Source organism: Zeugodacus cucurbitae, chromosome 5 (assembly GCF_028554725.1).
Source record: "Zeugodacus cucurbitae isolate PBARC_wt_2022May chromosome 5, idZeuCucr1.2, whole genome shotgun sequence".
Lineage (NCBI taxonomy): Eukaryota > Metazoa > Arthropoda > Insecta > Diptera > Tephritidae > Zeugodacus > Zeugodacus cucurbitae.
In genome coordinates this window covers 62,507,455-62,530,982 of record NC_071670.1, presented here as the reverse complement: position 1 = coordinate 62,530,982, position 23,528 = coordinate 62,507,455, and the positions used below count along the sequence as shown (strand labels likewise).

The 23,528-nt window shown below is 40.8% G+C and overlaps 1 protein-coding gene across 2 annotated transcripts; it reads right to left on the bottom strand.

The window, feature by feature from the left end:
• Positions 1-147: 147 nt before the first annotated feature.
• LOC105208960 (uncharacterized) lies at positions 148-23,128 on the bottom strand. Of its 2 annotated transcripts, none has more exons than XM_054230686.1 (8): positions 17,815-23,128; positions 11,430-12,958; positions 11,008-11,364; positions 8,903-9,104; positions 8,642-8,805; positions 7,078-8,582; positions 6,236-7,008; positions 148-6,175 (listed from the first exon to the last, which is right to left on the bottom strand). In XM_054230686.1, the coding sequence occupies exons 1-8, from the start codon at positions 19,182-19,184 to the stop codon at positions 5,149-5,151; spliced, it is 6,927 nt and encodes a 2,308-aa protein (XP_054086661.1). In that variant the 5' UTR covers positions 19,185-23,128; the 3' UTR covers positions 148-5,148. The 2 variants fall into 2 exon arrangements, with proteins under 2 accessions (XP_054086661.1, XP_054086662.1); XM_054230687.1 differs by having other exon boundaries at positions 8,903-9,050.
• Between the last annotated feature and the right edge of the window lie 400 nt (positions 23,129-23,528).

Here is a 23,528-nt window from a genome sequence, read left to right as displayed (position 1 = left end):
AACACATTCTTTTTGTTTAAAATTTTTTAGATTTCCCGCCACAAATCATAGCAAATTACATACATATTTATGTATATATGTATATGTCTATTTGAGTGAGTGTGTGTGTGTATATACAATATTGTTAATTATTTTTTATTAATTTAATATTTTGCCTTTGGAAGCAGCGCTAATTTCTGTTTCTTATGTAGACAATTTTTGTTGTTTTTCTTTTAATTTGTATACAGCTTGAGATTAATTTCCTGATGTGCGGTATTAATGTCTTTAATACTTATTTTTATTTTTATTTTTATTTATTTTTTTAATTATTTATAATATTTTTTTTTTTAATTTTTCATATTATTAATTAATTATTATTTTTTTTTTCAAAATAATAAATATTTGAATAATTTATATTAATTTTATTTATTTAATAGCTACAATGCCTTACATTGTCTGGTATTAGATACTTAAGTATTTTTCCTATTGTTTTATTATACATTTTTCTTTTGAATTATACAATGTATGTGTAGTGGTTATATGCATTGATATATAAATATATATTATACATATTTTTATTATATATATCAAATATATTTTTGAATATTATTTTTTTTAATTTTTTAATATGCATTTTATATTTTGGAAGTGCATATGCAAACCAAACTTTCGTCCAATAAATGGTATAACTGCTATCAAAAAATTTTAAATAATTTTTTAATTAAAAATCATAATATTTTAATATTATAAAATATAAAAAATAAAATTACGAAATTAATAAAAATATTAGAACAGTGCTTAAATCAACGGAATTAGAAAAAACTCACTCGGTCCAGTACTATTTTAATGTCTTGAACTATATCTATTAGGTATAAGGTTTTTTCGTCGAAAAAAGACCTTTTTTCATGAATTGTTTTAGAAAAAATTATTGCTGTAGGTTTATTTTACTTATTATTATATGAAAGTACAACATTTGAAGGATACTTAAAAAAAGTTTTATCGAAAAATAACGAGGAATGACGGATTTATCGTCGATCTCTGCAGGCACCTCGAAAAGAAGTTTTTCTGCGGTGACCAGCCTACAGCATTACTGGATCATCCGAAACCAAAAAATCAAAATGCTTTCCTTAGTTTATTAGTATATCTTTCAATTGACGTCGAGTTTTTTTTAATTTTTAAATTTTTGGTACCATTTTCAAGCCAAAATGACGATTTTCGACGAAAAAATCGACCTATTTGTTATTGTAAAATTGTTAGCAATTAAAATTTTTGGAAAAACTCGACCTCGAGAGCTATATATATGTAGAATATTTGTTCAAAATTTCAAAACGATCGATGCAGTAGATTTTCTGTAGGCTGGTTACCGACTTTAAAAATGACATATTTGGGAAAATCGACGCAAAGTTTTGTACACTCAGCGCAGGTAGCTGGAAGGCGCGCAAATGCAAGTTAGAGGTACCGTTATTCAACCTGCTGTAACTTCGTTAGTTTTTCTCCGAATGACCTAAAACTTTAACACAATATTCTTGAGATGTTGATGGTTCAGAAAAAAAAATGGAAAAAAGTTGTCAAACCTTACCCCCCCCCCTTAATTTATGAAATCTATAATAGAAATCCAAAACCGAATTGTATGAATGGATATGAAATGGATTTACTAATCTCAGTGATTTGATATCTCAAAAAAAATTTTCAATTTCTATGAAATAATTTGAAAAATTATACTCCCAAATTTTGTATTCGAAGTTCAAAAACTTTACATGTTTTAACTAATTGATTTTCGAACAATACAAAAATAAATGAAATTTCATATTGGAAAACATTTTATTCGAAATTTTCAGTAGAAAATGGTTCGAAACTCACATATATTTTGGGTAGTTTTCGAATTGTTTGATTGGATCACAGTAAATGTGCTTGAAGAATTTCGAAATTTTGTAAACTTCTTAATATATGTGACCTGGTCTACGGAAAGGGGGCTTAGGTGTCAAAATTTTTTTTTTTTTTGGATTCTATCATGTGAAAAAGCATCTCATCCTCCATCCGAATCAACTAAAAAGTGAAAATTGATTTTTTGACACCTAAGCCCCCTTTCCGTAGACCAGGTCACATATGTATGTACGAATCAGATTACCGAAAATAATTTTGTTCTGATATTCGAAATATATTCTCTTGAATTGAAAACTTGTTTATCATATATGATGTCAACTGTTTTCAATTTTCGAAATATCAAAAATATGCTATCGAAATTTCGAAGTTCAACAATAATTTTCGAATTGCGGAAATATTAAATATCGTGGCTGTGATATAATGTAAAAAAAAAATGATTTTTTTGTAATCTTCCTTTGGTCTTATTGTTTTTTTTTCATAAAATAAATATTTTTTTATAATAATTAATTATATTTATTTTTTATGGTCTGTCTCGAAAATAAAATATGTAAATAAATAATTTTTTAAAAAATTTTTTTTTAATCAAATCAGTATCGTAAAATTTACTGCTAATGAAATCAAATAAAAGCTCTGACCCTGAAAATGAGCAGATCACTGATAAAAGCAAATTTGAAAAATAAAATAAAATCACGTGACCATTAATCTAAATTTTTAATATAATATTTTTACTGTTTGCTTTCCATGCATTGTTTAGCGTTTGTTTGCTCTTTACTACTTTCTTCTATATTTCGTGTTTGCTGTTTGTACTTGTAATCTTACGCTAATCATGCTTATACAGGGTGTAAAAATAGCGTCCAATCTGCGTTACAGTATTTTTTACACAATATGTTGCTTACTTTTTCATAATATTTTTCCACAATTTGTGTTTTTGAATATTTTCATGCGATTATTTGAGATATATTCAGTGATTTTTACAGGCAAGCTTTGGCGGCTTAGCATTTCTTAGCGGCATTTTTAGCAAAATCGCTGCGCATTACAATTTTTTTATAACTGCAAATTGTTATTAAATATTCTTCAATTAGATTATTTATATTTTCTTTAATATCTTTTATATTTTTTTATATTTTTATTTTATAATTTTTGTATATTTTTTTATATTTTTTTATATTTATTTTATATATTTTGTATATTTATTTTATGTTATTTAAATTTTTGTGGTTATGTATTACAAGTTTTTTCAATATAAAATACATTTGATCATGTCTGTGGAGTAGTTTAGGGTGTGGCGTTTGGGTCTCTTCTAAGATTTTTTTATTTGCAAAATTTTTTTTTTTTATTTTTTTATGGTTACAATTATATTTATATATATATTTTTTTATATTTATTGTGTATATATAATACAAAGTTTATTTATATATTTATTTATTTTTTTTTTTAATTTTACAGCTAAGCTTACTTTGCTAAAAACATATTTTCTTTAATTTAATATTTTTTATTTAAATATTGGCACATAGTATTTTTTATAATTATTTAATTATTTTTTAAATATTTATTATTTATATTTTTTTATTACATAAACTAAAATGTGTAATTTTTTTACTTTGCAATTCATTATATATAGTAGAGTTCTAATTATAATACCACAAAGGGAAAGGAACAAACACATTTATTAGTTGATTATAGACATTTTAGGACATACATATATAAATAGTACATTAATACATAACTATACAGTAGATAAATCAAATATTAAATAAATACTTATTTTTGAAAATATACATATACTTCAAGCCATTAAGTGGTAATTAATTACATTAATGAACAGTTATTTTAATAAATGTAGTGATTTTTCTGATATTGTATGCTTCTAGTTTCACAAGAATTTCTACGGAAAACAAAGTGCTCATTAACTTACATAATTCCATTTTTTAACTACTCATCCTAAAGGTATGCTTTTAATTTTGAAAAACTTTCGAAGTCGATTTATCAGTAGGATAACTTGAAGTTTTTCCAGATATTTTACTATAAAGAATTGAGAGTTTGACGCATAGAAAACCACAATAATTTCTCTACATCAGAAATATTACCAATCAACCCTAGAAACTAAGCTCAAAAATTTGCGAAAATTTTATGACTCCTAAAAGCAGTTAAACGTAACTGAAGTAGGCCTAGGAATTACTAAGCAACTTAGTTGATGAAATGGGCGATAAAAAATTGTTTCCGCGAGATATTCAAATTTTCCAAAAGCACCGCAATTTTCTATTTTCGCTCGTAATGTGTAATATAAAGGAACAAATTATAAAAAAAGAAAGGAAAATTATGTAGAAAATTATGTATGGAAGTATTTTAATCACTTACACATAATTCTGTCTACATATACCCATACAATAATATTTTTACATCAATATTCTTAATTAAATAAGTGTGTCTTAAGTACCTACAACTTTTTCAAAGAATTATTTGCGAGCTCTCCAAAGTTACCTATAAACTCATCGGGAGTTTCATTAATTAAGGTATCCTATACATATATAAGATACCTTTCTAAAACTACTATACAAAGACTTCACGACGATCTACTCTTAAGTTTAGTAGGCCAACAAGCGGCGAAACCAATATCATATCCTTTCTTGTTGTGCTTTAACCATCTAAGTAAAATATTGTGCCGGGTTCTAGAAATACTACGGAAATTAAACATTCCGTTGCTAAGCTTCATTCTACCATACAAAGAGCCCTTGGAAATGCAAAAAGTAACTTCCATCAAGCAATAAGATATTTAATGGTTCCAGATCCAGAAACAGATCCATATATTCTTTGCGATTTTTTACTGCATATGATCTTATCGTAATCACAGAGAGGAACTCCGAAGCAGGAAGGAATTAAATCTTTATTCTAACCAGTTCAGTTAATTCCGAAGGAGACTCACGCAGTGACCTTATTTCCTTTCGAAACTTCCTCCACGCAGAACACAACAGAATAAGACGAATCGAAGGTTTTGGATGACTCAGATGATTGGATAATGAAGGCAATAATACCTACAAAGGATTTGGTAGTAACTGTCATGATAGAAATACTCTCAGAGGTTTGAACTTAGTTTGTATTCAATTTTGGTCAGAAACCGATTTCTAATCACTTTTCCATGATGGCGGTCATACATAAGTCGACAACTGAAATATTGCAAGTCCGTCCTCAAGTCTCTACTAAATGTTTTTATTCACTGAAAGCACCATTCACCTGCTCATACCTCTACATAGCAATCAACCAACCATTTTCACAGTCCGCTCACTTTTAATAATAAGCCGGGAAGGGATGATAGTTTGATGGATTGGAAGCATGATGATTAGCCGATGGCAGTACTGGTGGACGCACACCCGGATGATAATTGCCTGATGCGACCTGATGGTAAGCGCCAAAACTACGCGCCATATGCCGATTTTGCGCCGACTCGCCGAGCAGACGTGACTGATCTGTGCCCAAGAGCCGGTTGTTTTGCTCCATCAGCAGATGAGCGGTGGGATCGACTAGTAAACGATGCTGATCAGCAGCAACATTGGATGCGGCCAATATGCGATGCTGTTCCACGGTAGACAGTAGGCGATGATGCTCCAAACTCTCACGGCTTTGGTGTTGCATTTGCGAGGAGAGGAACGAGCGATTATTGCCGACGGACATGTTGGTATTCGGCGTTAAGTCGAGGGAAGCCATGCGCAGCATATCGTGATGTGGATGATTGTATGGCAGTTGTGGTGGTGATGGCACCACATAATTAGCGGTGCGACTCAAATCTACCGAAGTGGTTTGATCATGATCTTGTTCGCCCAGTTGATCGGGTAGCATATTGTGCATGGCCGATTGGTGTTGTTGCATAGCCAATTGGCTGGAATGTTCCTGCTGTTGTTGATGTTGTGCAGCGACAGCAGCGGCGGCCGCCACAGCTGAACTGTGATGTTGTTGCTGCTGTGTCTGTGCTTGTTGCGTTTGCTGTTCACGTTCGGAGAGTATATCGTAGATGTGATGATGATAACGTCCGATACCAGGTATATTGGTGCTGGCGCTGCCCGGCAACTGGAAGTTGTGATGATAGTTCGAAGCGCTGACACTGGACCGTGACATGTCGAGTCCTTGCAAGTCCGACAGATCGTTGGCGGTGGGCGCAGTTGCGGTATTACTATTCGCGCTGCGATATTCTGCGGGCGAGTCGAGCTCTTGGCTGTTGTACTTGAGATTCGCCGCATTGGCAGCCATACTCTCGTACTTCGTGTACATGAGATCCATTTGCGATTGCGAGAACTTCATACGCATATCTTGCCCGGAGCTGTGTGGAGAGGTTGGGAAGTCAATTTGAGATTCTATTGCTTTCGCTATATGCACGTACCTATTTTGTGGCATAATACTGTTCTCATCATCACTAGACAAATGTGGATTATGTCCGATCGCCTGCCGTCTTTCATTCTCATGTTCGGCGCGCTTATGTCGCATCATTTCGCCATTGAAATTGTAGCGTGGTATAGACGGCGACGATGCGGGCGATATGAGCTCATGCTCCGGATATGCGCTGCCGACACTAGATGCATTGCGTCTATGCCCCTGCATTGTGGGCAAAGGTGAGGAAGCTGATATGTTATTGTTGCTGTTGCCACTGGCGCTATTACCGCTGCTATTACTGCCAGCGGTGCCGGGACCGCCGGGTGTGCCGTTAGCACCCGTAGCATTCGCATTGCTGAACATGCCATAATCGCGGCCAGGCGAGATGGGTTGCGGCGTGGGCGGTGTGCGATGATGTACCGAGGCGAAACCGTCGGAATCTGTAGCGCCGCCACCCAAATGCTGTGGGCGTGGCGTGGAGCTGGCATCCACATCGACGTCGTTATTATTCTGGTTGCTCTGAGGATTTGTCGGTGTCGAAGCATTTGGCGATATGTTGCAGGAGGTCATAGCGTTGCCTGAGTTCGGGAACATTGGCAGTGGTGGAATTTGCATGGGGAAGCTACTGAGATTCTTCATCATCTTCAGCTCATTCTCGAGGTTGTCAATACTGTTTATGGAGTGGTGATTGGCGGCAGTGTCTGTGTTGAAACGATTCGTTTCGTTGTCCACATGATGCGCGCTCATCGGACTGTCGGTGTTAATGTTCGAGTCATTTGGTACCTGGAATGAAGAAGTGAAAATTATAAATTTACACTGTAGCTTTGTTGAATTTGAACCAAAAATACGTACCTTCATGTCACTATTCTCCGAATCGATCATGTTGCCCACGGAATTCAAAGCCGCCTCAACCAGCATGCTCGCCGATGTTGAGGCGCCCCCAGCGCCGCTCAGTCTTGCATTTGCATTGTTGTAAAACGAACTCATAAACGATTGTGAATGCGCCAACGAGTTCATTTGCAACTGTGCCTCCTCCGCTTGGTGTCCCGGTGTGTTGTTCGCACCGGCGCCCACCATATTATTTGTATTGCCATTGCCCGTGTTGACCACATGTCCGCCAGCGCCAACATTACCAACCACACCGCCACCACCACCGCCGCCGCTATTGTGATGGTATTGCGCTAATTGGTTCTGGTTATTATTATTGGATTCGACCACATCGAGGAAAGATGAGTTCTCATCCTCCTCACCGCGATTATTGTGATGCGCATGACTCGCATTAGCGGAATTCATCAGACGCGCTAAGAAGTCACGATTGTGACCAATCAATTTGTTCGCATCGTCTACTGAGCTGGGTGGCACCGCAAACGGTGGCATACCCATATCATTGCCCACACCGACGCCAACACCGCCACCATTACCGGCCATACTACAGGCAGCCGCCACAGCTGCAGCGCCACCCATAGCTGCAGCGACTGCTGCATCAGTGTCTACACCGCCACCAACACCAACACCAACACCACCGCCACCACCCATGCCACAGCGGTCCACCGTGTTAACACAGTCGCGCGAGAGATGCCGATCATCGCCACTAATCCATTTCTTGCTGCCTTTACTCACAACCAAATTCTGTCCCAAAGCATTCATCCCCGCGTGATGGCGGTAACCGTTATTGTCGTCATGCGTCTCACCATGTCCGCCATCGTGCACATCATCCGTGCCATTATCATCCTCGTCGTCCTCTTCGTCATCGTCATCGTTCAGCATACCCGCCACTGCATGTCCACTCATCGCCATCGCGTGGTGCTGACTATTCAGTCCGGTCATCATATGCATTTTGGTAGGATCTTCTGCTACTGCTGCCGCACCAGCACCGGCCATCGCCGATACAGCGGCAGCGGCGGCGACCACCTGTTGGACTTGTTGTTGTGCGGTCAGTCGCTGCGCTGTCGTGGTCAAGAAGGATTCGACGAGACTCAATTGTGCATTGGCTTGCTTGCGACGCACCTGCTCCATATGCTCGTCCTCATCATCCTCCTCCGTGGCGTTGCCAACACCGACGCCGACACCAGCGCCGCCAGCAACAGCACCCATGAGATTCATACTTGGTGTTGATGGTTCTTTCTTTTTCTTACGTTTCCGGCTGCCGACAACCTTTTCGCCGAATATGCTGGAGATCTTGGATGAGAGTAATGAGAGATTTGGTTCATTGCGGCACAGATCTTTGATTGATTTGCCCGATTTCTTGATGGCTTCGAAGATATTGTCGTCCGAGAACTCGGTGTCGCTTTGTATGCTCGAGCTCAGTCGCGAGTTTTGATCCTCCAAACTCTTGCGACGACGGCGCGGCGCTTGTTCTGTGTATATAAATAATAGTAACCAACGTATTTAAGAACGAACTCACATGCAGACTTACCCAAAAAGTCCACTTTCATGCCACCGGAATAAGCATCAAAGGTATATGCGACACTACGCTCAATCCGAGGCATTTGCTCCTGTGTATAGTTGTGCACCTTCTTGTAATGGAACTGAAGACATTGCTTCGTAGTGAAAGCGGCATTGCATTCGGGTTCCGAACATCTGTAATGTTAAATAAAAACAACCGTTTTGAGAGCACGCTGTCAAGTTACTTGGTATCGAAGAGACTGTATTAGTTCGAATAAAAAGCGAGACATACTTGAATGGCCGTACGCCGGAATGTGTGAGCATATGTATTTTCAAATTACTGCGATTCTGGAAGAGCTTCTGACATCGCGGACAACTGACCACCGTCGAGTTGCGACTGTGCACCTCCTTGGAGTGACGCTGCAGCGCGGCACGTGATCCTAGAAGTTTTGAACATAATTTACACTGAAAATCTCGTAAAACTTCAGCCATATCTAAAATGAAATTTATGAAGAAAATGAAATTTTGTGGTGGATTGTGGTGATTTTGAAAATGATAAGAAGGAAAATGAGCAAACATAACATATTACAAGAAAGCGGTATTTCGTTATTGACGTAGCATTAGTATAGCGCTACCGGTGGTGTTAGTATTGTTCCATAAGCGGGTATTATCCAACTAGTACATATGTAGGTTAATATGTTCTTTGAAATAGACTACAATTAGAGGTTAGTAAGTTTACATTTTCGTATATACATACATTTGTTATTATATTTAGTATACTATTTTGTTAGTTACATAAGCAGTTAGTTGTAAAGACTAAAGGTTATTGGTTCTAAGTCTAAGTTAAGGAAGTTCATATGTAGGGCACGGAAGTCAAGGGTATTTTATTCCGTAAGAATGTTGAGAGACCACTAAGATCTACCTTTCTTTAAGTTTAATGCGGCAGACGCGTGGACTAAGCGGTTGACATTATCTCGTAGGTCTCCGTGGTGAGCACCAGCAAATGACCAGCGAATGATCGAAATTATTCTTAATATAATATATTTGGGTGCAAAGTGTGAATCAAACTATACGACATTCCAGTCCGTTCTTTTCGAAACCATCTCTTTTCATTCCATAATGTACTGCTTATTTCACTTTGGGTGCCGTGCTTTCAGATATTCATACATGAGATCTCACTATAGGACTCCACAAGAGATAAGGGAAGGAAAACAATTCTGGAGGTGTGTTCTTCCTCTATGGGATTCGCCATAGAATCTTATCCAATCTAATCCCATGTCAAGAATAACTTTGAATGATAAAAACAGCAGTAAACTTTGTTCCTGACGAGAAGTAAAAGTTTTTGTAAATGAAAAAGGCTGTTGGAAGCTCAGGCTAAGACGTTGCAGCCTTTATGCATAAGTTTTTTCGTGGATCACAAAGATTCATCCAATGTCGTCTAAACGTATTGTTCTACGAAAAATATTTGTGAGACCTGGGGGGTATAAGAAGCTTCTAATACGGCTATTGTAGTGATTTCGAGGGTTCTTAATTGATTTCTTCAAAGCAAAGGCTTCAGGAAGGAACCCAGGTAATTTAAGATCTGCTTTCTTGCTTAGATCTATGAAAATTTTACCGGCGGTATATTAATCTACGAGTGGAGGCCGGTTAGGTGACAAATTATAGGTTCTGTCTGGTATTAGGTTTTACCTATTCTATTATTTTATAGACATTATAGACTACATTGATATTTCTTGTCTGGAGTGGTTATAGGCACAGTCGATACTATCGAGTTTGTTGAGATTTTAAGGAATCCTACTTGGAGGAGTAGGAAAAATAGAGTCTGTAACACAATTTATTTAAGGAGGAGACTACATTCATCCGCGTTCTATACCTAAAATATCCGAAAGATTTTAGGTCTCATTTCGGGTTGATCGCTTTTCATTCAAGGAAGGGTTGTTGATGCCTTGTCTACAGACTAAGTAGGCCTATAAATCTGCAAGCTGTAGCTCAGAACTAGTTTGCGAGTTCTTCGAAAAGAAAATGGTGATTACAAAAATTATGAAAAATATTTATGAATGTGAAACAATATGGCAACAATGTTTTATCCAATTTTCGAACTTAATGCGAGAATATATGTGATGATGAATGTTTGTTATGTGAAGCGAGTTATGGCATGAATGTATTAGTACTGGCTTACAACAACAAAAACAACAAACCCATACATACATACATCCGTAAATATTTATGGTTAAGTACACGCAAACTACAGTTTTGCATTACAAAGCACTACTACAAATACGCGCTGCATTCACTGCGGTTACAATCACATACACACACACACACAAACAAACATTGAGCGCGCATTCAAATGTGACCGCACAACTACCGGAAATGACGATTTCAGCAACATCTTACCACTGTGCATGCGCTTGATGTGAGCCTTGAGCTTTTGCGGTTGGCAAAATTTACGACCGCAGAAATCGCAAAGTGGTCGCGCACGATTCGGATTGGCCGCACAGCCGTAGGTGCGATGCATTTCCAAGTAGTTGAGTCGCAGGAAGAACTTGTTGCAAAACTGGCATTGGTAGGCGCCTTTGCCTTCGTGCTTCTCGGCCGCATGCTTCATGATGTTGTCCTTGCCGAGCACCGCTTCGCCGCACACCTTGCAGTGGTACTTGCGTATGGTGAGACTCATCGAGGGATCGTGGAAAATCGAGCAATGCGTGCGATAGTAGAGCGGATGGTCGAAGCGTAAATTGCAGCCGCCACAATCTGTGTGGGAATAAGGGGTGGATTACACTGTCAAAATTATATATAAAAAACGTTATTGTACTCACTCGTCTTCTCCGTGTGTTTCTTGCGCCACATCGTATTGCAGTCGTCGCTCCAGTAGAGCAGTTCCATGCCGTTCTTCACATCGCGACAGGTGACGAAGAACGCTTGCCGTTCTATCGAGACCAAATTCACATTGCGCTCCTCGTAGCTGGGCGCCGGTCGTATGTAGCGCAACCAATTGGAAGTGTTCGGATTGTCGCAAGACAACAGTTGTGACAGCTCCGCGCCCGCTTCGCAAATTTCGAATATCCATTTCATGTCGCTGCCTTCGCGCACATCACTGCTCTGTACCGGTTGACCAATAAGCGGTCCCAACTTCGTATATGAACGCACCTCGGTACGCGCGAAAACTCCCGTCACATTCGGTTCGACATTATGCAGCTCGAATTCGGCTGGCACCGAAGCTTCGGCGAATGTTATCAGCGGTTTCGTTTCGAGCTCAGACATTTGTGACGTCTCATCCATATCCTCGTCATCGGGATCGTGATCTTGTTTCGCCTGCCGTTGCGCATCGTGTTTTAATTTAGCCAAAGCTTCCAAATTCTTACGTTCTATCCACTCGGACAAATCCACGGCATCGGTAATGATACCAATTGCTGTGCGTAGTGGACAGATTTTATAGTCGTGCGTGATGGAGCATTCGCGACACGATTGCTGCGAACGAAAGGCAATGTCGTGTTCGTCCTCCTCTTCAACGAAATTCTGTTCGTTCTTCATTTCACGCGCCAGTGCTTCCTCGTCCATTTCCTCATCCTCATCGTCCCCATCGGTGTCGCCGTCGAGCTCATCTTCATCATCATCCGCAAGACTGGTGCCCAAACTGCTGAATGCATTATTCACTGGCAGCGGTGTCGCTGCGGGTTTGGGACCACGTTTGCCTTTCGGCTTCGCCCGGATGTTGCTGGTTGTGGCCATCGCAGTTGGTGCATTCAGTGTGGGTGTTGCCGTAGCTCCTACACCAGCGCCGCTATTCGCATCGACCACATCGCCGATAGCCGCTGCTGCTACACTGACAGCAGCAGCAAGTGCAGCTGCGCTGGTGGGGTCAGCGCCAGCAGTCTCTGCTTCAGCGTCCTCATCATCATCTTCGTCGCTGTGATGTTGCGTTTCGAGTTCATCTCCCGCCTCACCTGCTTTCTTCAGACACAATGCATTTTGATGCGCTGACGCTTTTGTGGCGCCCTTCTCTTCCAGTTCGCTCTTGATCTTCTCCGCTATGCGACAATCCAACACTTCAGGCAAGGTATCAGTGGCTGCACCGCTCGCATTTGCGGCATTCTTCATCTTTTGATCGTGTTTCTTCGCTTTGGCGGAGAAATTCGAAAAGTCTTTTATTTTCGGGAAGCCATTGAGCGCGTCACTGAATTGTACGCGCTTTTTGTATTTCCTGCGTGTCGGCGCTGGTGTTGGTGCCTCGCTGCTATTCTCAGTTTGACTTTTGCTGAACTCCTTCACGCTGAGATTGGGCTCTAGTTTGAAGTTGTTGGCGAAACTCTTTGTGGGTGTTGTGGGCGCTGAGGGTGGCGGTAAGCTGTGGCGAAAATAACGATACAAATTGTATTATTGCTTAGAAACCATTAAGGATATAAAAACATAAAAAATAAAATAATTCTCTTATATAGAATCGGACTAATCTTTAAGTTTTGAGCTAGTTATAACCTGTGAAGTAGATAGATTTTTAGGCACTGGGTTTTTATATTGGAAATATTTCAGTGGTTTGACACTGGCTTTCTGAATTCGACCGATGGTTAGGAAGAGTTTATATATAATATTTAGTTTCATCGGAGGAGCAGTCTTTGGTCTTGGTCATTTTAAGATTTTAAAATAGTTTAGTTTACATTACTTGGTCTGTATTGAAATCATGAAGAGCTTTAACAAACAAAAGGAAGGAAAAGGTCAATTTATCTGAGTTAATATATGGTAACTAAGTCTATGTTAGCTGAATAATATTGGGTGATCCAAGTTGAGGAACTTTTTTTGACAGATCACGCGTGAGTCGTGTCAAGCTATCATGTTATTTTTGATCAGTGTTGTTTGGCATATCATCATGGACGGACATACACCTGAAAAACATTTAGAAATTGTTCAACTTTATCACGAAAATTTACATTGGCGCGTGTTATGGTCAACATAATTGGCCTACTGAGTCTACTATTCACAACACCATTATCCAGCTTGAGACCCAGAATAATGAATGATTGGATAATATTCGACCGATTAGACCACTTTCAGCACGCAGTGAAGATAAAAAGACCATGGAGAGTCGATTCGGCAACTCGGACTGACGTATGGAACGACTTACCGCAAGATCTTAAATTGAAAGCGTACAAAATACAGCTTGAGCAAGAACTGATCCTTCAACCTACCCAAGCGACATCGCTTCGCTCTATGGGTACTTGAAAGGTTCCAAGAAGATCCGATGTTTTTGAGCCAAATTCTGTTCAGCGATGAGGCCCATTTTGGCTCATTTCTTGGGACGAAGAGCAACCTGAAGAGATTCAAGACCTGCCATTTGATCCAGAAAAAAAACAACGATTTGATATGGTTTGTTTGCCCATATTTCAAAATTATATTGGTGAAAACGTAACAGTCAATGGCGACCGTTATCGTGCCACGAGAACCGACTGAAATTGAAGCTGGTGATCTCTACGACATTTGGTTTCAACAAGACGGCGCCACTTCCCCCTCATTGCAATGAATGGACCTATTGAGAGAACATTTCGGTAAGCAAATAATTTCACGTTTTGTGCCGGTCGATTGGCCACGATGATGGTGTAATATCACACCGTTAGACTTTTTCATGTGCGGATATTTAAAGTCTAAAGTCATGCGGACATTAGAATCAGGCCTTGGCGCAAAACATCACGCGGCTCATTCGCCAGTTACCCGTCGAAATGCTCGAAGCGGTCATCGAAAATTGGAATCAACGGTTGGACCATCTGAGACGTAGCCGCGGCCAACATCTGAAACAGATAATCTCTGAAAAAATAAATGCCAAAGAATGTTCTTTCGAATGGCAATAAGCATTTCTCGTTAAATATAATTTTTCTTTGTTTTTTTTTCTTTAAAAAATTGGGGAACTCGAAATGGATCAACCTTTATATAGTTAAAAATTCATTGTGGAATATACCCTATATGACTACCATGGCTCCTGCATTTGTGGAAATCTTTTGACAGCAGTACCGAGGTAGGCACCTAAGGGGGTCGGACCTGCAACGCAACGCTTAAGAGCCGCACCACTTCAGGTGGCTGACAATTGCAATGCGCGCTTGTTGCTACCAACGCTACCATGGCCATTGCTACCAAAAGCGCACAAACACAACTGTACACCGAATGTGCGATTTTTTTTTAGGTTTTTTATGTTTGTTTTTGCCTTCGCATGCTGTTGTCGTGCTTGGATAAGCCAGCAGTGAATACTAGAGAACAGTGCATGGCAAGGCAGTTTGCATGCGCTTGTGCAACTGCTGAATTTGAATTTTCAACATTTGGGTTGTTGTTGTTGTTGTTTGCATTTTTGTTTTCGCATTTCGCCAAAAATCAACTACCGCAGGGTCGTATGCAAAAGACTACGGCAGTAAGTGCATAATGTTGTATATGCCACCGTTAGTTTGTGTGGATATATACTGTTAGTGTATGCTCGTATGTACCGTTAGTGCGCATATGTGCCGTTATACCGTGTATGCGTATAAGTAGATAATGCACAAGAGCCCGCGAGTGCCTGAATGCACTTGCATATGCATACAATCGAGCGAGCAGCTGCAACGAACTTGTTCATATGTGAGTATGTGTGTGTGTTTATGTATGTGAGTTGCATACTCATAGTTGCCTTAACGAGCTCATACGCCTTGTAGGTCCATGGAAGCATGCAATTTGACGACTGCCAGCACTTGGCGAACGCTGATGTGGCATTGCGAATTTCGCGTTGTTAGTCTATATGTATGTGGCATGCAACACTGCAAAGCGCAGCAATAAACATACACATAGCGAGCACTCACACTGCTAGCAATGGCTGTTCGCTTGGTTATTTAGCTGCTTCGTGTTTTGTATTTCCGCTTCCGCTAGCACGCTATCATCAGCACGCATTCATGCACAAAACACGCACGCACACACACACGCGCGTACATGCACGAACGGCGATAAGAGTGCGCCGCGCTGTATTCCTTGGAGTCACGCACACTCGCATACACATACCGACCGATGCAAACGCGGACTCTTGCAGCCCGCATATCGACTCTTAATGCCAAACAACAACAACAACAACACATTATATACGAGTTATATCGCTGCTTCACACATATGTATGTATGCCGAGTCGCATAGTCGCATGCACTCGGTTGGCAAAGTGGCGGCAAAGCTTTTGTCGCGCATACAAACCATTCGCGCATGAATCGCCTTTTATATTGTCGCTCTTTTGTGCTTCTTCGCCTTTCATTGCATGCCATAGTTGTTTGTTGCTTTTTTTGTTATTTGTTGTTGTTGTTGTTGTTGTTGTTGCTCGCCCGCCAAGTGCGCAGCCATAGCGGATTGTTTAATATTCGAAGTCATTATGCACACGCATTGGCATATCGCTTCGGTCCAAAAGGACGAAACATACGCGGTCTTTGCGGAGCCATTCAAGCGTTATGCGGCGTTGCAGAAATCCAGTCAGTATCCGAAAACTGACATTTACCAGTAGACAATATTATGCACTGAGCACTAGAGACGGAATGCATCATCTTCCTTTATGTTAAATAATAAAAGCTTAAACTTGATACTGCTTATTTTATGAGGTAATTAATCTTCCAATGGTATATTATGACACCAAGAAGAGATCAATTTTAACACACAGGCGATTATATACAAAGTTTGTTTATTCCCAAAACTAATTAAATCAATATTCGAGCTTCAGAACTAAATAACTGAACTGGTTGCAAGATTTTCTGGTATCTATAGCCGAGTCGTTAGTTCTAGTCTCCAGATTGAATAAAACTCTGAAAAGAACCGAAAGGTTATGAAAGTGGATACGTGAAGTCACATCTCCGCTCACAATAACCCTAGAAGGTGGTAAATACAAAAAAATCAACAATCTATGAAGCTTTCAACTAATGACATCCTCGAAACACCTTTTGATAATTTCTTGAATAACATAAGTAACTCTATCAGTGAATGATTTCAATCATCATTTCGAGCATTATGACTAAGAGAGAAGATCTCCCCTACGGTATTGGCTGGTATAAAAGAAAAATAGAATCGTTACCAATTCGACAAATCATATTAAAAATAAACCGTCAATACTCTTTGGGTTTTAATATTTCATTCGTTGTTCGTTCATTCAAGGTATTCATTCAAAGAAAACCCATTAAGATGAAAGAGGATGTGAAGTAGGAGTTCCGTGTCAGAATCGCAGTTCAATCAAAATTGTTGGTCATGAAAGGAGACTTAACATTGATTTAAAACCTAGTTAATTGAATCCGACGATATAATTGCTGATATCCTTATCTAGTCTAGTTCCCAGATTGAACGGATTGTTAGTATTTTCTTATGCCAAATTTTTGATGTCTTTCAACTTTTATTCCTCGTTTGAGCTGAGGTTCAACAGTAATTTATATTTAAAGTTACAGGAAAATAGTTTAATGTAGTAGATGGCTGTTAATCCAACCGGCGGGCATGCTCTCGAATTCCGATTAATCGTAAAACACCCCAGGAAGATGAGTGCAAGAGTGCTTAAGATCTTCTCCATAAAGATATGTCTGTCCTATAAGACTACTGCCATGGAAACTGTCATGGCGCAAGTACTGATGTTTTAATGTTCTTCTCTATATATATTTCGATTGGTCTATTGAGATCTTCATACAAATACCTCAACACTGAATTGAAGAAGTTTATGCTGAACTTTATCTAAACGAATAGCATTATGACCTATTTTTCAACAGTTTTAGGTTACAGATCGCTTCATACTTTTATAAAGCAGACCATCATAACGTCAGCCATAAGTTTTTGATCTTGAGTCCGTTGTTTGCAGTCTAATTAATTCCTGGCGAAATAATTAAAAACAGTCTAAAAGTGAATCACATATTTCCACCATTTTTAAACAACATTGGATCTAGGATAGTGGAGATATTTTCGAGTTTGAATAGCGGCCAAATAAAGGTCTGATTTTAAATATACCAATAATAAATAATTTCGATGAACCAAATTCAGTCCATTTTGGTATCAGAACATCCAAATACCACAACATTTTCAGCGTGGTGGCAAGTCTTTGATCTTAATTCCGATCAGAACCAAATTTAACAATGTTAAGGATATCACTCTGCGACAGCCAATAACAAAAAAATAATCTTAATATTTTCGTGGGGTATTATCAATATCTCTAACATTTCTAAAACATAAACTTTTCTTAATACTCACTTCGCCAGACGCTCCGTATCATTGTCGGCGAAATTCAACAAGTACGTTACGAACTCCACATCGTTTTTGAACTGCAGACGCGTACGTGTGTGCTCCCACTTTTCCGCATTCTTGGTGCCGATATAAATATTTTTACTATAATTTTGATGGCGATACTTTTTACGCTCACTGTGGCCCGAACCCGTTGTGCCAGCCGCGCTGCCTGCCTCGCTAGGCGCACCGCCGCACATGCTCTCACCACCAATGCCAGCCGTGATACCATTGCCACCACTGCCACTAACACCACCACAAAGGCTACCATTACCGCCGCCGCCACCACCGCTGCCACCAATACCGATGCTATTCGCATCACCCGCACCGATAACGCTGCCACCGCCACCACCACCGCCCAGCGCGGCGGTAGACGAACTATTATTGCTCAAGCTAGCGCTACTGCTGCGTGCCAGTTCATTGCAATTGTTGCCGCTGCTCACGCCTAAAGCGCTATCGAAAAGTGCACTAACGCCGGTGGCACCACTTTGCTGCGTCGCGCATTGGTTGTGCGACTCTGTAATGGCACTTGTCGACAGCGCATTGCCGAGACCGCCCGCAGCGCCGCCACCATTGCTGTTTGTGCCATTGGTATTTGCGCTGGCAATCGCGGCCATAAGCAATGCATCCGCAGCGCTGTTGCTATTGTGATGACTGTTGTTATTGTTGCTGCTGTTGTTAGCATTAACTGCCGCGCGATGTGCGTCACCCACACCCATGCCATCGAGTGCGCGCATGCCATGACAGACCATATCGTCGTCATCATCGTCCTCGTCGCCTTCGTCATCTTCACTGCTGGCGTTGCTATTGTCATCATTGTTGGTGTTGTTGTTATTATTGTTAGTTTGGTGCGCCAGATTGCTTTGGCTGTGGTTGCTACTACTGTTGTTGTTATTGTTGGTGGCATTATTGTCAGCACCATCTTTGCCATTACTAATATTGCATGTATTAACTGGCGCACCAGAGCTCACATCCGCGGCTGCATTGGACGCGTTCGGCGTTTCGAGAAACCTGTCATTGTCAGCGGTCACACTAGCCAATGCATCTGTGACAGCTCGCAATTGTCGCGCTGTGACATTGAACGCTGCATTATGAGCGTCATCATCCCCCTCATCCTCCTCTTCATCATCATCCTCGTCGTCATCGTCGCGACCGCCGCCTTCCTCCTCCGCTTTCGTGCGTGTTCGTTGTTCACGCCGTCCTGTGTTTTCAGCCTCATTGATTTCTTCTTCTTCATCGTCGTCATCATCCTCATCAACGTCGTCGCCACCATCACCAGCAGCGTCATGCTCCTCTTCCTCCTCGTCCTGCTCCATCGCGTCGCCGTTGACTGCATGCATTTCACCGCGCCCACTGCGCGCTCCCGCATTACTTGCTGTTTCCGCTTCCCGGCAACTCGCATTATTGCTGTTGTTGCTGTTCACTAAATGATTACTACTATTTAATCTACTGTTGTTGTTGTTACTGTTACAGCTGTTAATACTGTTGCTGGTATTGTTGCTGGTATTGTTGCCGCCGCCGCCACCCCCACTGCTTATATTATTATGCAGATTCGCGCGATTGAGGTATGATGGCGGGCGCGCCTGTATATCGGAATTGTCGGAGCTGTCATTGAAGTCGAACGCACTGAAGTCTGTCGTCGCGTTCGATTTGGACACTTCGTTGGTGGCAGCATCAGCAGCGCGTTGCGTTGCGCTACGTAGTGTCGCCGCATGTGTGACCAGCTGCGCTTTCGCCGGCTTTGTTGCTTTCGGCAACGCTTTTCGCTTTGTCCGCGTCACTTTGGCGTTTTATGAAAAACAATTTGTGTATAAAAATTTCACGCCACTATGTGAGGCGCGCGTGGCGTTGCCTTACAATTTGCACTTAAAAATTATATTTTTAAATTTGAACGAGCACACTTTTTGTGTTAAAACAACTGTATAGCGTGCTTGAATGGCATTTTATACACGCGCTTGATTCGATATTTTTTTTTGATATATTTTGTTAGGCGCTCTTATGTTTCACCGCGCGCTTTGGCCACAATCAAAGCGTTTACTATAGTTTAGCACAATTTTTGCATTTTTCGTAATTTCGAGAGCCGCGCTGCCTTAACTTTCCACCGCGCGTATAAAAACCGACTAGCGCTGAAGTTTCGTAGTAGTGTGGCGTATCCTTCACACGCAGGAAGTTAATTTTCCTCTACTTATTATTTCTCTCACCACTAGCGCTTTGCACCACACTATACACCAACACCATTCTATTTTCGCACGCACACAACCGCGCGCACACTTCCTTCAGCACTTTTGTAGTTTTCTTTCTTTGCGCTGTGCTTTCAACTTTTTCGTGATTTTCTGATTTTCTTTTTTCTTTCACTTTTTCATACACTTTGGTATTTTTGTTTTCATTACATTTGATTTTGCTTCGCTTTCATCTATTATGCTGCGTCTCACAACATACCAACACACACTCTCACACACTAGCGCCTAAGCGCGCACGTCGCTCTCCGCAACACACAATACAAAAGCGCTTTCATACGCCAATTGGCATTGCCGCTCATGCCTCTTACACACACAGCTGACGCTGCGCGTCGTCAATTTCAGCTTTAGCTTTCTGATTTCGATTGTGATTCAGTATCAGCAATTTTTTCGCATTATTCCACTGTGTCCGTCGTTGTTTTACCTCTGCGCTTTGTGCGCGTACATATATACATATATATAATAACTATCTACACCCGCGCCGCTTCGATCCGCGTGTTGCGACGCGTTCGCTGTATGCGCGTCGCGTCGCGGCAGCGTACGAACACTTTTGCTTTGTATAATGGAGTTGAGCGTAAGCGCCTCGTCCTTATGCGACGCAGCAGTGCCAGATTTCTTTTTTTTTCTTTCTTATTTGCCTTGTCTCTTGCGCCGCTAATTTGCGCCTATGTCTATGCTATGTTGGCTGTTTGCCTGTGTCTGCGTCTCTAAGCTCTGGCTATAGCGAACACTCCCTAAATGGTGCTGCTATTTGTGTTGACGGTGTTTGTCCGATAGTGTTGTTTGTCGTTGTATTACCGTTATTGTTGCTGTTGTATTTATGGCCAACACTGTGCGCTGCGTGCGTATCGTTCGCAATGTGTGTGCGCCGCCTTCACTTCCGTTTTCAGCTTTCGCGTTTTTCGCGTTTGATATCGAATTTTCACTTGCAGAATTACCTTTTTACTATTAAAAATCTTTAATTTTATTTTATTTGATTCGTTTGCATAGCACTGCGTGTCTCTACGCGTACGCGTCGCGTCATTTTTCACCTCCAACAACGCCCATAAATTCGCGCAGCAGCCAAAATGTTCTAATACCAACACGGCTGTCGCGGCACCGTAGCGCCTCCCCGCCGCGCTAGCTCACGAGCTGCACGGAACGGCTGTGCCAAGGTTTTCGTTACTTTTTCCCGTTACACCGCGCGTTCGCGTGTATATTTTTCACGCATTTTCGTTAACGAAATTAAATTTCTGTCTACTTTCACGCGTTGCCTGGCACTTGAAAGAAAAAATTTTCACTCCACCGCTCTACTACTGTCGCTGCGCCTGCTGGCTGTTATGTCCTTTGTTCGCGAAAGCACTCGTCTTCTTAGCCACCACGAATTATTTGCAATATCATCAACACACTCGTACACACAGGCGCGTTTCAAACGCTTTCTTTCTTTAATAATGCTATAAATTTCATATTTTATTTATCACCAATTGTAAATTCACACTTTTTCCAGTAATTTCGCTTTATATATTTTTTTCCTTGGCCACACATCAATAAATCTGCTATTAAAGTCGTCGCTATATTGCAACTGTGTGGCTGGGAAATTTTTTCTTTCGGTATTTCGTGTCATTCGCCGTTTTGCAGTCGTCGGAATGAAAAACGTTTTTTTTTCTGCTATTTATGTTGCCTGAAAGTTGCTGTCAGTGCGAAAGTTTATCGCCTGTTTGCCTCTCTAGCCGCGCGACGCGTTGCTCTCGCGCTGCTGTGCCAGCCTGCCGCCCACTTCCTGCCTCATCGTCCTTCAGCGCCGTTGTGCTCCCCCAAAATAGAAAATACAACAACGCGCCGCTCAGTTGTCATACAAACAAACGCGCTGTCGCACGCGCGCCCGTCGGTGTGTGTGTGTTTATGTGTCCGGGGTGCTGTCGCGCTGTACTCCTTGACGTTGTCAGGACCCTCCGCATCAGCGCCCCCCGCGCGGTGCTATATGTGCGCGCAATTCATTGCCTTGTCTATGTATGGTATACTCCATAGCGCCGTCACCGTCCTTCATGGCGTTGCGCTACGCTTGGTTGTACGCGTACGCTCATTTGCTCTCGCGCGCATAATTTTTCCAATGTGTTGGTCATAAATCGAAGTTTGCTTTATGCCCGAGTGTTGTAGCATCGTCGCGTACAAGTATTTATCGTCGCGCCACCGCGCTGCCTCCTCGCCATCTTAAGCGCCAGCCACCCGCATTCGTACGACCCACCGCTGTGTTTTTGCTCTTGCGTACTCATCGCTTCGTGTCGCCGTGTCTTCGCAGGATGCTTTACGGTTTGTTATGCTTTGCTGTTTGTTGTGTATTCGTGTTCGCATTCTAGCCGCGTTGTGCTGTCATTGTGTTGCTGCTTGCCGCTGCTGTTTCCATCGTGGTGGTAGTCTGCTGCCTGTGAGAGCTTTCCTGTCATATATTCGTGTGGGTGGTTGGGTTGCTAATAGTTTCTTAGTATTCGCTTCCCTTCAGCTCTCTTTCTTCTTCTTCTTCTCTTTTGCCGTTTCGTTTGTTCACACTTTTCGCTGTCTTTGGGTATATGTCATTGCCTTGAGGGTGGTTTCCCATGAAGGCTCCACTAATTTTCTTCATTTCTCTTTTATGTTGATTTTTACAATGAGAAGGTATCCTCAAAAGAAAATTGAATTGTGACAGTTAGTCCTTGCGTTACACTGATTCTAGTACAATTATTGGTAATCTTTTACAAAACCTGCAATCCTTTAAATATATTAAAAAAAGGAGATACCGTTATTATCGGTCCATCATAATAAATTCTTTTTTTTAAAACAGATATTGATTTCTTCAAATAAAAGTGGATGTTAGAATACTATGAAAGACTAGATGCAAACTTACTGTAATTCAATGCTAATCATGGGAATCATGGATGGTCTCAGGCATCCAAAGTCCTTCTCTCTCTCAAATACCAGAACTTTCCAAAATAAAATCAGACAGTAAAAGCTCGTTAGTGCCGCCAAGTACTTTGTCAAATGTTTTAGTGTAACTTTAATGGCGTGTCATATTTCATTCACTTTCAGCTGTAATTCTTACCAAGTTTAAGAAAAAATTATATTTTAACCAAAAATTAATAATCAGAAAAAAACCTTTTAAGGTTTCAAACAGAAGAGACTAATTGAGTTTGTGTAAATTCGTGATCTCTAAAATCTCCATTGAACGAAAGTATGTAGGTTTAGGTAGGTGATACAAATTCGATGCTATTTGAGGTTATGAACGCATTTGGTCCTCATTACTAAGAACTGCTTCGATCTTCGGGACCTCTTGTGACTAATTTAGCTTTAGGGGTTCTTTCTAGAATCAAGTCAAATCAAGAAAGGAAATTGGTTTTATGGAGTTTATTATTTGGCTTTCAAATTTCTTTCAGATTGTCCTATCGCCCCAAAGGAGTTTCAGAAGTTACCGGATGTTGCTACGATGGTGGAATA